The 16,832-nt window shown below is 39.4% G+C and overlaps 1 protein-coding gene across 3 annotated transcripts in view; it reads left to right on the forward strand.

The window, feature by feature from the left end:
- The window catches only part of SLC1A2 (solute carrier family 1 member 2), a 93,637-nt gene extending 76,805 nt beyond the window's left edge, over nt 1–16,832 (forward strand). For 2 of the 3 annotated variants that reach the window (XM_066997129.1, XM_066997126.1), the window contains exons 10-11: nt 3,801–4,032; nt 7,548–16,832. In XM_066997129.1, the coding sequence (XP_066853230.1) occupies nt 3,801–4,032; nt 7,548–7,622 (307 nt within the window). In that variant the 3' untranslated portion in view covers nt 7,623–16,832. Of the gene's footprint in view, nt 1–3,800; nt 4,033–6,555; nt 6,627–7,547 lie in introns of all 3 variants that reach the window. The other variant, XM_066997127.1, reaches the window with a different exon arrangement.

Genomic DNA, 16,832 nt, shown 5'->3' on the forward strand with positions numbered 1-16,832 from the left:
AGAAGCTCTGCCCACACTAGCAAACCTCAGATCTGTAAGTTACCAGCAGCTGTGATCCAGTAGTAGCTGTTGCATTTCAGGCTCAGCTTGGGAATTGTTACCCCTGGCTAATGCAGCCCTGCTTAGAGAAATAAAAACCTCTGTACAGTGGAGCTGTAGCAGCAGTGAATGTAAGTATAGGAAGGCTAGATTCAGAGAAAGTACTCCTGAAAAAAATATTCTATGGTATCTTTCCAAAATAAATGCCAGACAAAGAACCTTTCAGCTGAAAAGGTTGGTTTTGGATCCTTATGGCCTGACAATCAGCAGTGCAATTCCAGAGTGATTCAGAAGTGAAAGATAGAGGGAAAAGGGAAAAGAGATAAAAAAGGAGATGCAAAACTCTTTGTCATGCCACTAGTGCTGTAAAGTTAAGACAAAGTTTGTTGGTGAAAGTATAATGCTAATTAGCATATCTCAAGGGGTAACAGCTTTGTTTTCCATCTTCTAGTGGTTGTGTTGTGGCAGCCATGATGGTCTAAAGAGATATGCAAAAGATGTTGCTCACATTGGTGATGTTAAAAAGGGGCACACAAACCAACTTTCAAACAAGCTTTTAGGCATACAAACCAGATCTAAGAATATCTAAAATAAAAAGTCATAAAAACGAGTTTTCTTTACTTACATTTTGTTCTTCCATTTCTTTAGACCATGAAACAAAATTACAGCAGTATTTATAACAGAACGTAGAAGAGAAAGTTAAGAAAACCTCTGAGGCCTTATTCTAGCCACTTTTCTGGAAAACGTAGAAATATTTTGGAATAGTTCTGTTTATAGCATTTGAATTCCAGTTAGTGAAAGTTTCAAAAATGTCCAAAATGGCCAATTTTGTAAGATTTTAAATATTGCTGATGAAAGAAACTATCAGAACATCAATTGATTTTACAATACCGCCATCATCTGAAACTGCAATCTTACCAAAACCAGCTTTGTAAGAGTTGGTCATGGTACAACACAAAGCTGACTTTTGATTGGCCTTAAACTTGGCATTTTCTCCTTCAAACTGGAGCCAAAAGGTTTCTGTATCGATTCCTTCTCAAGCATCTCCAATATCTAGAGATTAGGTTGCTAAACCTTTCCCCCTCCCACGCATACATACAGAGTGAGTTTTTTCACCAGGCAAGTTTCCCAAGATTTCACAACTCTCACAGTTTTCTCGGTTTAAAACTAAGTACAACACAGCAGTGACATTTAATAGGATAGTAATTATATGGCAACAGCTGGAATGAAACAAGCTGCTTTTGCTCCAGCTAGAAGCTGGCTACCTTCCAAATGGGAGACTGACAAGCTTAGCAAATACCATTGCCCAACCTCAAATACAGTGGTATTTTGCAGTGAGAAAAGAGGAGTTAGAGAAAATGGGCTTGGGCAGCCATTCCAGTATTTAAAGCATCTACCTTTGTTCAGTAGTTCGGAAAAAGATCGCTTGAATTCTCACTTTGTTCCTTAGTGTAGATCTAAATTCAGAACACTTGTACCTAGTCAACATCTAATATTACAAACAGGCCTCAAATGAATTGAATTAGACTGTAGAAAACCAGAGCTCTTTCCTACAACAGCTTAGAGGTAAGGCAAGTTAAACACCTCACCAACTCGTTGTCTTAGCAGGTGTGCTAAGATTTTAATCTCCTTTCCAAAATCTAGTAAGGTTGATACACTGGGTTTTCAAGCTTTCAGGGAGCAGAAGTACCTTTTTTGCATAGAAGATTACTATATAGATACTATGACATTAATGACAAGAGGGCCTGTTACATTTCCTCTCCTTTCTATTTCTCTTGCCTACATTGGCAAGCTTCCAGTTCTTAGATATGCCAGTTGGTGGAAATTGGGCATTAATCCTTATCAGGATTACTTCCCAGTAATTCTAAAGCACATTCTTACCAGATGTTGAGTTGGCTTTTGAGAGAGAACTTTAACTTTCCTTCCCATTGTTCCTCTTGGGATCTGTTATGGACAGCAAAGAAGTAGCTGTACTGGGCAATTGACTAGACTGCAGCTTTCCTATATTAATTTTCTTTACATTGTTCCAGCATAGCTGGAATTATTTGGTGGGCTGTTTTTAATGGAAGAGTAAATACAGTCTTCTTGCTTCTTCTCAAGGTGTTCTTAGCCCCCAAAGATGTCAATGGCACCTTGGTGCTGATTCCTGACAGCTGATGCTTTGTTTGGTTGTAAGAAAGTTTCTTGTTTACTTCAACTCACTCAGTATAGGATGTTCTGCAACAGTGTGCAGTTTGTGTTGCTGAATCTCTTGGCTAGTAATTCATGCATATGGGCTGAAACATCTCCTCAAGTGACCCATTCAAAATTTGAATCATGCCTCAATTATATTTATGTATTCTCTCCTCCTCATTTTTTGGCAACTTTTATACTATCCCTCCCCCCTTATCTGGCATCAATGAATCCTTTCAAAATTTAACAGTACTCATACAAATAAAAATTAAGCAGGTGTTCTTGTGGAGCTGTATGGCATGGTACAGTATATTTGATGGCCTTAATTAAAAGTAACCCTCAGAAAGTCATATTTTCCTATCCTGCCACTCTGTCTGGGTTTAATCTGTCTGGGTTTAAAACAGTCTTCACAGGCATGGGATGAGATCTGTAAAGCACTTCATTCATGTGAAGCAAAACTAGAAGGATGTTTTTCTCCTATGGACTTTTTTTTTTTTTTTTCCCTTTTGGTTAAAAAATAAAAATGGTCTGCTTCAGCTAAGATATAACACCAAACCCATTAGCTCTTCACATCTAGTTGGCAGGTGTAAACAATCTCAAATTGTGCAATGCAGCCTGTCTGAGGTAGGAAAGATAGCAGGAGCTCACAGTCCTGCAGTTCTCTGCAAGACCATTGACCTTTTTTGGGAGGTTTTGGGCAGAACTTTGCAATGAGGGAAAATCCACAACCATGACATCACTGCCGGCAGATAGATTCACACTGTAAATGTGAGGCAGGAGAAAGGCAGCGCATCTGTCCGACGGCAGTTTGTCGGGAAGTGCCAAGAGATGCATTTCTCTGTATTGGAGCACGTGGGCCTCCTCTGGCACCTGCGTACAGTGAGGGGCACTTGCTGCCGGAGTGCTGTCACGGCTCATCATTTTGTAGGCCGTGACCTATATATGGCTGGCTCATCCGCTGAGTGCTGGCGTACGGTCGTGTGGGCGGGCATGCTGCCATGCAGAGAGATGACCATCTGTAAAGATGGTGCCAGGAGAGGAGCTGCGATGGTCTGAGCCTTACAGAGATATTTCAGGCATTTCTTCCCAGTAGTGTGCTTGTGTGCTTGCTGAGAATAAGGGGAGAAGCCATTTGTTAATCTGTCCCAGCAATCAGAACACTTCATCAGATCCAAAACCCTTTCCTCTGGCTGTGTTAAGTAAGTTAAGTGCCCTGATAAATTCAGATTAAACAAAGGGCAATGATGTGAGCCTGGCACCCTGACACTGAAACCTCCAGCTCCAGAAGCAGGCACTGGGGAGATTTCACCGAAGCACAGCTCTGCAGTTTGGCTGTGTCCCCTGTGCAAACTCCTTGCCAAAATCCATGAGTGTGAGCAGCTGGGACATGGGAGTTTGCACATCCTTCCTGTCTGTACAAGTCCCACGGGAAAACAAGCTTTTCCAATTTCACTTGAAAGCCACCGTCTTTCTATTCTAAAGATGACTTAAATTTTCTGAAATAAATGCAGTAACTGTAACTTTAACAGGGCTCTCAGGCCCCACTTTTTCTTCTTCTCATGCCATTCAGCCTTTTGCTTCTTTTGTAGGGACCGGATGAGAACGTCAGTCAATGTAGTGGGGGATTCTTTCGGTGCTGGCATCGTCTACCACCTTTCCAAGGCAGAACTTGACAGCATTGATTCTCATCATAAAGGGCATGAAGACATTGAAATGACCAAGACTCAGTCAATCTATGATGACATGAAAAATCATAGGGAAAACAACTCAAACCAATGTGTTTTTGCAGCTCACAACTCAGTCATAGTAGATGAATGCAAGGTACCTTTCACATTTATGGATATTGAGACGTGTATATAGCACTGCATGCTTTATTTTATTTTATTTTATTTTTTAACCTGCATGTATTTTTCAAATTGTTCTGCAAATAACAAAGTGACAACGAGCTTCATGAACCCCAGACATTTTTAATGAGTTTGAGCAGTTCAAAAGATGTTTTTTGGCTCTCTTCTTAAAAGTTGTCATTTGAGGAGAAAAATCATGTACCTCGTTTACATATGAAAAGGCAAGATGCAGCGTATTATGGAATATGCCAAGACACCGAGAACATGGCATCACCTTCTATGGACATTTACCTAATTTTCTTTGGCAACAAAGAACTTACTTGCCAACTCAAATGAAGGGTATCTGCAATCCAAATATAGGTGTAGTCATTTGCTGACTGCCTTCCATGATATGCTGTTCAGATGGATGTGTTGAATGCACTTTAGCATCAGAATGCTGCTGCACTCATACAGCATGCTTATGCTTTGCTTCCATCATTGTTCCTGGGTCATTAAGACACGAATATCGTATTTTCTCTCTAATCCTTGCTGTAACTAACATGGATTACTAATAGTAATGATAATGTCTTGATTGGAGTAAAGTGAGCTTGAGAAACCCCACCAGTCGAAGGAGAAAATGGTTGGGATGGCTAATGGCTAGAGGTTTACAAAGAACCCACCACTAGGACAGGGCAGTTTAAAGTCAAGAGAGTTTTTAATTGAAAAGGAGGAGAAAGAGGCCAAAACAAGCTGGATCTTTTTCATTTCATAGTACTTATATATATATTTATATATATATAATTTACATATAGTGGTCTGTAGAACAGCAAGCCTACCTTAGCCAAGCAGATTCTCTTGCATCTTTCAGTTGACACAATTGAGCCACTTTCTAACTGTGAATGCCTACAGTAAGTCCTTTAGCAAATCACCATATATATTGGAAATATAAGTCCTATTCTACCACTTTCACTTATCTCCACCCTGTCTGGAAATGTTCTTTAGAACATTCTTTTCCAATGCTTACTTCTAGATAATGTCAGGCCAAACCTGAATTTCTAGGGGACAAAGTAATACTGAATTCAGGAAAAAAACAGTCAAACAAACAAAAATAACACCAAAAATCATCCAACTTATTCCTTTTTTTTTTTCCCCCCAAATCTTCCACATTTTTGATAAAGTGATTTTTTATAATGAAGTCAAACATTTTGTTCTGATATGCCTCTCCCCTTCTTCTTCAAACCTATTCTTTTCTGTGAGAAAAATGAAAGAAAAACTATTTTAAAATTGAATGCGAATACCTGTTTACCCCAAATTAAAAAGTCATTAATTTGCATGTCTCAGAAAAGGAAAGGAAACTGAAGAGATAAAATCTTGAAGGAAGGAAGAAATTCCCTGATAACAAATACCTCATTTGATAAAAGATTTTATTCTCACTAAAAATAAGTAATACCACCAACAACTCACTTTTTGATTACTTTGAATATTTCTGTTGGAAAACTTTTTCAGTGAAATAGAATATTCTAATTTCAGTGAGTTTAAGACAAATTCAGCTACCACAGATCATTCTGAAACACCTGATTGGTTTGTGGAGCTGCATACTGAAAATGTTATCTCCTTCCAGTCTCTCAGAGATCCAAGCCAAGCTAGAAAGTAGTAGCTCTTTGATACAGTATTTACTGTACTTTCTTTTCTCCTTCAGTTTCTCTTATCATTCCCATCAGTTGAGTCATTGGTTTACCTCAGAGACATGGACGTATTGTGCAGTAAGTCATCCTAAGCACACCCTTTAGTAGAAATCTGGGACCAATGATGCATGAGCATGAAGGGTTTTGCCCTTTTCCATTGCTTTAGGTTTTCTCTGCTTGGGATCTCATTTTGCACTTTTAAACTCGTGAAAAGAGCCAGGGTTTACTGGATTGAGCACAAGACCGACTTTGAGCGGGTCACTTGTCTGTTTGCAGGCTGCCAAAAGGATGTGATATTACAGTCCACTTTATAAGCTATGAATACATGCTGACATTCGCAAGCACTTGGATCATGTTGAAGTGGTCTACAGCTAAGTGTTAGAGTAGCAAAAGCAACTCAGTATAGGATTTGGGGAGCCAGTTGTTAAATGTGAAGAGACATCTCTTCATCCTGTCAAATGCACTGGTGGGGTGAAAAGTTCACGGCAACTCTGATCAGTTTTGAAAAGCTAATCTGCTAGCATGTCATTTCTATTTACTTTCTGTAGTATACTCCATGTATAGTGCTAGTAGTTTATAATTTTGCATGGTCAATGTATATTTTTAATAAGTAGTGTACTGGGGTAGAGTGTTTGTTACTGCATGATATTTTTGTATTTTGTATTTTTTTATTATCACATTTCACATGACTCTATGTGATTTTCATTTCTGAATAAGCTGTTCATTCCTGTATTTGCATGTTTTCCCCTTTCAACTATCTAAGAAAAAGCTTGACTTTATTTGAAAATCAGTGCATTTTGTCATATTTCCATGTCCCAATGCTTCCATGCATCCAGTTTATCCAGCATGGGGAATTTCAGCTGTGTCTTTAAGTTTTCATTTGAAGCCGAGGATGTTAACCTACAAGGTAAGTTAGGAAAGATTGAGCCATCCACTTGGCGTTAAATGAAGGGTTCTCTCACAGTTATGCAGATCTAGATTATTTTTGTAAAGTTAAACTGATATTTTACCTTTTTTTCCCTTTTTTTAAGTCACTTGGCTGGCGCTATCTTTGTTGAAGTGTGGGTTTATTTATACCAATTTCGGGGATGCAACATATTGGCCGGTGTTTACCACGGGCTGGTAGATCACTATAAGTCTTCTACCATACTTATAAACTAAAAAATGTAGCATGGATCTTTACAGGCAAGAGTGACATTTTGCTGTAATTTGTATGAGACAACCATGGCATTGCCATGAATTTTTGGCCCTCCTATAGGCATAATCTTTCAGTATACTATAAGAAATAGTTATACAATGAAAATTGCTTTCACAACGTATCTTTTCCTCTATTTCTTTAAAGGTGGTGTAATTATAGGTGAGTTTGTATAGATATATATCTTTGATCATACCTGCCTTGCACATTTTTTATTTCCTTGCATCAGCTATCTTGCTTTGTGAGGGAATTTTACTGAAAAAAAAATTCTACATAGAAAAAACAAAGAAACAAAAACACAACCAAACAAAACCTGCTTATGAAATAACCCAGAAAAATCAATAGGAGATAGGAGTGTAATCTGAAACATTTATTAAAAACAAAACTACAATAAAGGCTAAGAAAGTATTGAACTTTTTTCTACTCCTAATGTTTTCTAGTCAATATAATAAAGGAACAGGAGTCTCACTATTTGTGAGTGTTGTGAATTCTGAATAAATATATTTTACATATATAAGGCATGGTGTATTATGTAATTCCTGTAAATATCATGATCTTCCATATAAAAGTCATGACTTTTCTTGTCAAAGTTCCTTGGTCTTTAAGTTGGTTGTTGATGATAATTACTTGCAGGTAACACTGGCAACCAATGGCAAATCTGCAGACTTCAGTGTGGTTGAAGAAGAGCCTTGGAAACATGAAAACTAAGGGAAGAGATTCCCAGCTCCATCTTTAATAAGCCCCGAAGCCCTCTTCTGGTAAAAGATACCACGATTAAGGAAGATTTCTCTCTCTCTCTCTTTTTTTTTTTTTTTTTTTAATTTAACATCTACAGTTTCTGCTTACTTAATTTCTTAATTGAAACTTAGCAAAGATCTCATAAAGTCATTGTAGCATCTTTGCCAAACAATGATCCGTAACCATCTGTCTCCCTTGTGTTACTGTTTGGATGATGCAGCTGGAGAATTCTCCATGCAGTGCAATGTGCTCTCACCCGCCTCCCCATTCATTCAAGACGCAGAGAATGTAAATGCTGCAAAATGGGAAGATCACAATGCCAGTACAGTTCGCTACAGGGACTCAGGGTCACAAATTGTTTCAGATAAATATAACTTCATGCAGACCTCCAAGTGTTTCAGTGACTCTTGTGGCACACCTGATCTAGTTGGCACTGCATGGCTAAAATAGCTTTTGAAAATGCCCACAAAGATTTCTATTTGTTACAATAATAAGAAGAACCTGGCACAGGAAGCACTGAATTTTTGTGCCTACTTGTACTTCAGACTGAATTTAGATCCAGGGGCAAGGTTAATGTATGAAAGTCAACAAATCATCCCAGACCTTTTGTTAGATTAGTACAACTAATACTTGACATTAAGACAAGACCTTAGATTTGCATGTACATATGATATGTTTTTGTCAGCTGTCCCAGGGCAGGTGCAGCTCCATTTTATTATGGGTCTGTGCTGCTCTGTGACCACAGTGCATCAGATAATACAAGGCAGTATTATTGCAGGGTGTAATAGTTCTTAAACCAATGCCTGATGTACAAAATATAGAATACCATGGGCTCAGTTATATCATTCTTAGTCCAAGCAGGTAGCACCTTACTCTTCACCCTGCTCCACTGAAGTCTGAGGGATTCCTCGTGTGGAAGGGGAGGGTCAAGTAAGGTACTACTAAGCGTGAGCAAGGATGTCATGATTGGGTACTTGATAATGATCTATAAAAAAAAATCTGAATATATTACACTAAATAATTGAGAGTTTTGAATGTAATCATCAGTAGCATTTGGCTTGAAGTGTATGTCTTCCAAGTTCATGTCATATGTCAGAGAATGGTTAAATCCTGAAATAATTACTAAGCCAAATTCCTTATTAAGGTCAGCGGAATTTGGCCAGGGCTAGGACTGAATGAAGAATACGCAAGAATTACAGGATTTAGACCAATGTGTTGAATTACTTCTCTCTTTCTCTGTTTTGTAGAGTAATGATTCATATACATTTCTAATGTCAGAGAAATGTTTCTTAGAGCACCTGGCATCTGAATTAACAAGATGGTGTTTTGTCAACATAATATAGCTGACTCATCCTGTCAGGAGAAATTACAGCCACAATAATCACCTTGTGAAGTGTTTTCTAAAGGTGCTTGTTAATACTCTGCAATGTTCAGACACTGGTGAACGCCTCTGTACTACTAGCAATGTTCTATAGCGCAGCTGAGCCAAGCAGCCCCGGGAGGCTGCACCCACAGAGCGAGCCCTGTGCAGTGTCTGGGGGAGCTTGCAGAGGTTCTCAGAGTGACTCTGAGTACGAGCATACCGTGAGCTTAGACATGGCTGAGAACAGAGCTGAAACATTTAGGGACACATGCCATTCAGTGTCTGTGCATGGACTTTTTGTGGGTGTAAGCAGGAATAACGTGTTGAACTGTGGAGTGGTATATGGCTCTGTAGAAGCTATTAAAATATAAATATAATCTGCTTTTGCTCATCTGCATTCATATAAAGACCTCCGAAAACGCACATGGACATAAACCAGCAAAGGCTGCTTGCATGATGAGTGATGTGCAAGACCAGTTTCATTGTCAAAGCACCCCTCATTCACGCGTTTGTTGATGTGGACTATTCTTCTTGCCCTTGTATTTCTGTCCTCACTTACATCCATTGCTATGATCCTAAGCAAAACGGCCTATATAATTTAGCAAGTATTGAACCACTGTGAATGCTGTAGACTTCTAATGTATATTAGAGGTGGAGACCTTTTCCAGAGGTCTTGTGAATCATCTTAAGGATCCTTTTTTGATGGATGGAACCATAGGATATCCAGAGAAGTGATAGGCAGATGGTCTTCTCTTTTCTTCGGTCATTGGTATCATAATACCCAGAATTAACCTGGAGCTGCTGCTTCTCCCAGTACACACCTGAATGCTCCCAAACGCTTTTTTCTTAAAGTGCATTTGTGATAGCAAGAAAAGAAAGCATTATGCCACCTGACCTTATTGAACTGAAAGTCTGGGTATTGAGAGTGTCTGGGGATCAGGGCCCTAGTCTGCATTTGAAGACAATTTCTCTTCTGGGTTATGTGCCAGAAATGTGCCTGGGGCGGTGTGCAGGTACTCTGAAATGTTCCCTGTTCTGAGTCCGTGAGCTCGCATCGAGTGAAATTTGCTGTGACTGGAGTGGTGGTTATATCCAAGATCAGCATGCCGTGTTTGCCCAGTAGCGCCTGTCCTGCTGTCCTGCTCACCACAGCAGTCTCTTAGGAGCAGCCACAGTGACCGCTTGCCTTGAGAGTAGCTTCAGAAAACCAGTCTGCAGACTTTTAGCTGTCTTTTGAAAGCGTTCAGCAGTTGGAAATGAAAAGGAATGCCAGCAACATGTGACTGGGCAGCTCCACAAAATTGCATATTGAGAAACACTTACGATGTGCTTACGCTTATCCGCCTGGGACGTGCTGTCCTTTGAAGAGTGATTCTTCAGATGGAGACTAGGGGAGGAAGGAATGAGATGCTAGAAAAACTCCACCCACACAAGGGAAAATAAATTTGGGCCGTTTGATAGGACTGGAATAGCAGACTGTGATTTTAAAATGGTAATCCTGTAGATACAGTAACTCAGGGAAGTTTCAAAAGATAATTATGGAGGCATTTCTCGACTTAAATGTGTATGTGGGAGAAGGAGAAATGTTGTTTTTGGTAAACTCCTCTGCTTTTAGCCTGGCTGAATATTTAATATAGTGTTACTCCAGCACATCACTGTATTTAACCATCAAAAAGCTTTCCATTTCGCTGGGAAAATGTAACTCACTCTTGGCTTGCATTTCTCGATTTGCTCATTCCACATGAGGCCGGGTTGCTACTTAACTAAATAAACAGAAACTAACCCAGGGCCTGGCCACTTCAGCTAATACAAGTTCACATTTCAGCAAGCAGGGCTGGTCACTGACTAGTCTCTTTTTAGTTTCACTAGGAATGTTGATGCATTCATTTGCATGTGGCAAACATTTTGTGTTTGTTTCCAGGACTGGGGTGGCAAAGTTAAAGGAAAAGCACAGTAGAAAGTGATTTGCTTTCTGTGCAGTTCCTGGAGGAATTAACATTTCTCTCTTATGCTCGCCTCGTGTGCTGCTCTGTCCGCCCCCCGTTGTCTGTGCAGCTGTGATACCCTTTGCCCTTTACATTATTGGCAGCACTCTGGCACATGGGAAAGTCTAAACCAGGCAAAGACTCAGTTAATTGCATGACTAATTAAGTACAAATGTATTTACTTTGTGCATTCACTGCTGAAGCTAGGTCGGCATTCTCTTGATACCTGTTCATTGAAACTAAAGCACACTGCACGCTGAAGCTAAAGAAGAGGTGGAGCACTTTCCCACTGAGTTTTCTTCCTCACTGCTTCCCTTAGAGAACAAAGGCTGCACCAGCACTGTAAGAAGCATGCATGGTTCTTACACAGGAAGATGCTTCAGATAGGTAGGGGACAAGCCATGTGAACCATACTGATATGCGCTCCCTCCATTTGAATCAGTGAGAAACTCATTACATCTTTGAAAAGCTATGTTTGCTGTAGTGAAACCTGTGCCAGCAATGCTCTGGCTACAGAAGGTCCCACTGAAATCCAGGGGAGTCACGGGCTTCCAGGAAAGGTCAGATCTCTTCCTGTCTCCGCTAAGTAATAAGGTGTTTCACAATCCTGTCTGAGTCAGTAGTCTTTTTGCTGCTTAAAATGAAGGTGATTCTCACACCCTCAAGGTTTTTGCCAAGATGCTTCTTTTTTTTTATTTTTTTATTTTTGGCCTAATTATTTCTATGCTCTACAAATCCAGCAATGAATTTAAAACTCAGCACAAAAATAGGGACCGCTGTCATTAAGTTTTTTTTTTTTTTTCTCTTCCGTCCCTGAGATACAGCTAACCTCCATTTCTTTCTCAAAGCACGTGGAATTCCAAACATTGTGCCACTCCAAAATGTGTGAGTAAGATGTGAGTAATATGGATTTCTGATTTGTTTTCCAGCACTACCAGGGTCATTGCAATTCTGGTAGTCGACACTCAGAAGAGCAGACTGCTCATCTGAGAAGCTGCAGCAACAGTGCTTGAACAAATTTGTTCTGGCAACTGACTGGTTTTTCTTTGCTTCCTCGCCTTCTCTTGTGTTGTTGCAGACTTGTTGTAGCAACACAGCAGCAATCGCACAAATCCCTAAAAACACAAGCAGCATTAAACCTCACCTCTGACATCCGCTTCTTTAAATAAATTTAAGAAAGCTCTGAGCTTTAGTACCAGGCTCAGAGAAATGCTTTTGTGGAGACTTAACGGTATAACTGTTTCTCTTTTCATTAGTTCCATTCATCTATTTTTATTGCTGCATTTGAGTTCATTTACAGAAGGGTAAATAAGGGCACTTTATAAAAAATGTACTGTAATATTAGTCTGTTATGAGCCAGAAGACTATCCTTGATTTTATTACTGTGACTTCTAAGGACACGATAATAATAAGATATTTTTCATACTAGTCATTATAGTAGGCGTATGGTCCATTGGGCCAGTTCACCTCGGCTGTCGCTCTGCTTGCAACCCTGCATAACATTGTGTGGAAGCTCCTGCTCCTGCTCCCACCAGAAAGCCCTCCCTGAACAGAGTCAGTTTCTTTTCTCCAACAATACTAATGACTTTGAAGGAAAAATATTTTCCCAGTTTTCCTTATCTGAATAACTGTAAATAGAGGATAGCTTCAAGGTTTTTTTTTTTTTTTGATTGTTTGTTTTGTTTTGATTTGTTTTTTTTGGGGGAGGGAAGGAATTACAATGCTGAAGTGTCAGAGAAAGCAGCCGGCTGTAAACAAAGTGTTCAGCTTCACCATGTTGTTTTTTAAAGAGTTATGTTCTTGTTCACAATTTACCCCCCCTCCAAAAAAAAAAAAAATCTTTATGGATTATTAAATCCATATTCCTTCCAAAGCCATTGATCTTTCTTCCTGGCAGACACAGAGGCTGTGGCTCTCCCTAACCCTGCTGCAGGCTCCGCAGTTCCGCATGCCTACAGCAGGACTCCCATTACGGTACACTGCACAAGGGGTGCCTCCCTCATTTTTTCCCCCTGGTCAAGTTTGATATTAAACTGAAATGTGCTGCTGTGAATGAGCCAAACGGCTGCTGATGCCTTGGTGCTGATCGTTCCTTTACTTCTTGCATGAGCAGGCTCTGAGGAACCATCCCATGGCTGTGCCCACCATCCCAGAGACTTCTTCCACGCTTGGGGGAAGCCTGGTGGCTTCCCACTACCAAGCTGATACAAATCCTCATGGATAAGGTGGTTGTGCTTTTGCAGCTAGGTTTTTTTTGAAAAAAAAAAAAACTAGAGCATATGACTGAGCCACCGGGTGGGTCTCTACTAGTCCAGGATGGAAATAACCAAGCTAAGACAAGATTTGGGAAGGCAGGAAGACAAGTGAGATTTCTCACCCAACCTTTGATCCCCTTTTATGTCCATGTTCTGCTGCAGAGCCAATGCTGATTGATGCTGGAGTGTTGAATCCTTCTAGTTTGATTTTTCAAAATTCAGGAGCCCCGCAATTGTTTTTAATGATGCTCTGTGGCACACACCATTACACGAAGGGAAACTGTCATAGGCAGCATCACACAACCTGGGTTGTCTAGTACCTTTATATTGTTTTGTAAATAAATAGAAGAGTTTGCAGGGATTTTTGTATCATTCTTTTCTATTTCTTTTCTACAGTTTTTCAAAGACTGTATGTAAACCGTGTTTACAAATTGATTTTGCTGTCAGTATTGTAGATTATCGCATGTCCATTTTGGTGTTTTGTATGGGCTTGTGAGTCCTTGTGTGTTACAGGTTGTCCTTCCTTCTTAAAAACAATTGCATACGCTTCTATCCAGCATATCCTGTGCCCTTCTTAAATATATCCCATTTCCCATGGTCCAGTGTGAGCTGTAGCTTGTAGAATGCATGAGAAAACGCTGCACATATATTAGTATTGTTAAATATGATATGCTCAATCCTGACGTAGTTATTACTATAGGTTTTAGGGGTTTGTACTTGTTCTCTGGAAACTACAGTTTAGACTGAACTAAATTGCCTAGTATCTGTAATTTACAGACACTCATATTTTCGTATAATATTTTCTATATGACCGTATAAGATAGGGGGATAGGCCTTTAAAGGTGATCTGTACCTTAGAACAAAAAGTTTTCTCATAACATTTAGGATCAATGAAATGTTTCTGTGTTATGTTTAGTGATGAATTATAAACAAAGCACAAAATGCAAGAAGCAAATAGGAATTTCAAGATGTCCTTAAATGCTGCAGTTCATTATAGAACAATGTTATAATAACCTGAACAATCTTCTAGATTGACTGTCTTGGGCAATTGCCCCTCATGTTTGTCATTTTTCCTGGTGTTACCTTTGCCAAATCTTGCAGTTCTTTCTTAGGACCTGATCATGTGTAATTGACTCACTCAGACTGCTGACGAAAGAAAATTGGAGAACTGGGTAGGCAAAAAATAGATTTTCAGGTACCTAGTCTGTCTTGCTACAATGTAATGTACATGAGTTCAGCCTGCAGAAAGACTTCATGACTTGGCCACCAATCTTTGCCTTCTTGAAAGGGGACCAACAGAACCACCATGGGACCAATGCAATTGGGTAGCATCTGTACAAATACCTCCTGCATTCTTATGTATTTTAGAGAGATCAAACACTATATTTTTTGACCAGGACAAGTGAAAGTTGCTTCTCTTTTATGGTCGTCTGTTCCCATTAGGCAAATACCTGTTGGCATTAAGGCCACGGCTACAGTAATTTTATTTAATGAACGAAGTACTGTTTTGAGAGGAATAAAAATAAATTAATATAAATATTAATAACCCTTATATCACAGAAAGTTTCCCTTATGGTCAACAAGTTTCTTGATCATGATTAAAAACAAAGAAAACATTGAACAGCAATATATTGCTAACCCAGTGTGACTGATACTGGGTATCTCGTCATCTATTCAGAAATCTGCGGGGTGTGTTATTCTGCTGAGGTTTTGGAGACTAAATTTCTGGTAGATATACATGTAGGAAGTGTGTTGATGTACCCTCGTATTTTAATCTCTTTCTTGTATTTTAAATCAATTGTACCAGGTATTATCTTAATAGGAACTGCAGGTAGAATAGTGCTAAGTGAGTCACTAATAGATGTAAAACCTTATTGATACCAGTTTTGACATTTTGTTGAAGCATGATGTCCAGTGCCTCTCTGCACTTAGTGTAGATAATGTAGCTATCAATGTGTAATTTCAGTGAAATGGTGTACACAGTATGGGTAGCAGTGCTTTAATTTAATTTGACTCGTCAGTGTGTATTGAGCCATAGCATCAAATTAGGCCATCTTTTAAAATTCTGTTTTACTTTCGGTTTTTGTTCTTTTGTCTGGGTTTGTTTTCCTTCTGGCCATTCAACTGAGTCCATTACATAGTTTAGTAACTGTTTTATCTTTCGATTATGGGGTATCCTGTTCTGATAACATTCAGAATAATGTATGCAGTCAAGTTACTGTAAATACGTTGGTTTTAGTTTTCAGCTCTCTAACCAGCATGGTACGTGCTAGTACCTGCATGGGTGTGCTTCCCTGGCAGTGAGAGGAAGTGATGCCAGCATAGATGTGTTCCTCATGAGTACATTTGTTATGACACTAAAAATTAATGCATGCACAGAATGATTAGTTTATGTTTTGTTTTATTCTTGTTTGCTTGACGTGTTGGGACTCTACCACCAGAAGTTCAGTAAGTCACTGCTTAAATTAGCACAATGAGCAAGGGGGAAATCAATCTAGCTGCCTTATGCTGGATGCCCTGTCTGCTACTTGCACAGTGTGCTGCATGCTGCGGGCAGCAAGGGTTTGCCTGTCCTCTCTGGAGCACCAGCCCCTGCTGTGTCCCCTTGGTAGGAACAGACTGTGAGGAAAATGCACAGACTCATGGGCAAGGATCCACTGCTTCTGACATTGTTAGAAGAGGATATTGATAGCTACTGGAAATTAAGTGCAAAGCTAAGTTCTTCTCAAGCTACTGTAGTTGATGTCCAGGAGGCCTGTTATATACAAGAAGTATGTCTTATCATAAAACAAATAATAAAACAGACATATGAACTATGTATTCAGTGGCAAAATTATTCTGAAATCAGGGCTATAATCTGTAAGAAAATTACTTTTGGGGGGTAAAAACTGAAGGTGGTTCTGAAAGATTTTGAGACAGCAAGAAAAAAAAATGTGGTTCATGCCCAGGGTACCTGAGCCTGGTTCTCATAAATATGTTCATCCCCCGTAAGTGAAAAAAGATCAAAATTAGGCCCCAAAGCATGGGAAGTATCCTTCTTGGTGAGTCCTCCTACGATGTTTCAGTGTGAATCACACGCTGTGGGACTGTGCACTGCCTGCTCCTGATCCTGATACTCCTTCCCCCTCTTAAAAGTGGCCAATCATAAGATGGAATATTTTCAGATGCTTCAGCTGAAAATAATAAAAAGCAAGAGGGGTCAGGTTGGTCTTTTCCTTACACCCAAAAAGCTCCCCAGATTTTGAAATGACATACTGTACAGTATCTATAGCACACTTTATAAACTAAAGAATGCAGATAAAATTTCTCACAACTTGAGGCTCTGTTCTTGTATATTGTAGCTGGAATGCCTTGTAGACTAATTCTATTTTTGTAGTTCAGATCCTTACACTTATCTGTAGTCATTTGCTTTTAATGCTTTCTTATGGTGTAAACTGATTTCTGTAACTTTTATGTATAAAACAAACTGGACATTCTTTCTATACTGGAAATAGTCGTGAATATAATATTTCACTAAGTGTTGTACCTCTTCTGTACATATCATCAATAAATGTTGATTCATAATTTTCCTGCCTTA

This window comes from Anser cygnoides, chromosome 5, assembly GCF_040182565.1.
Source record: "Anser cygnoides isolate HZ-2024a breed goose chromosome 5, Taihu_goose_T2T_genome, whole genome shotgun sequence".
Classification (NCBI taxonomy): domain Eukaryota; kingdom Metazoa; phylum Chordata; class Aves; order Anseriformes; family Anatidae; genus Anser; species Anser cygnoides.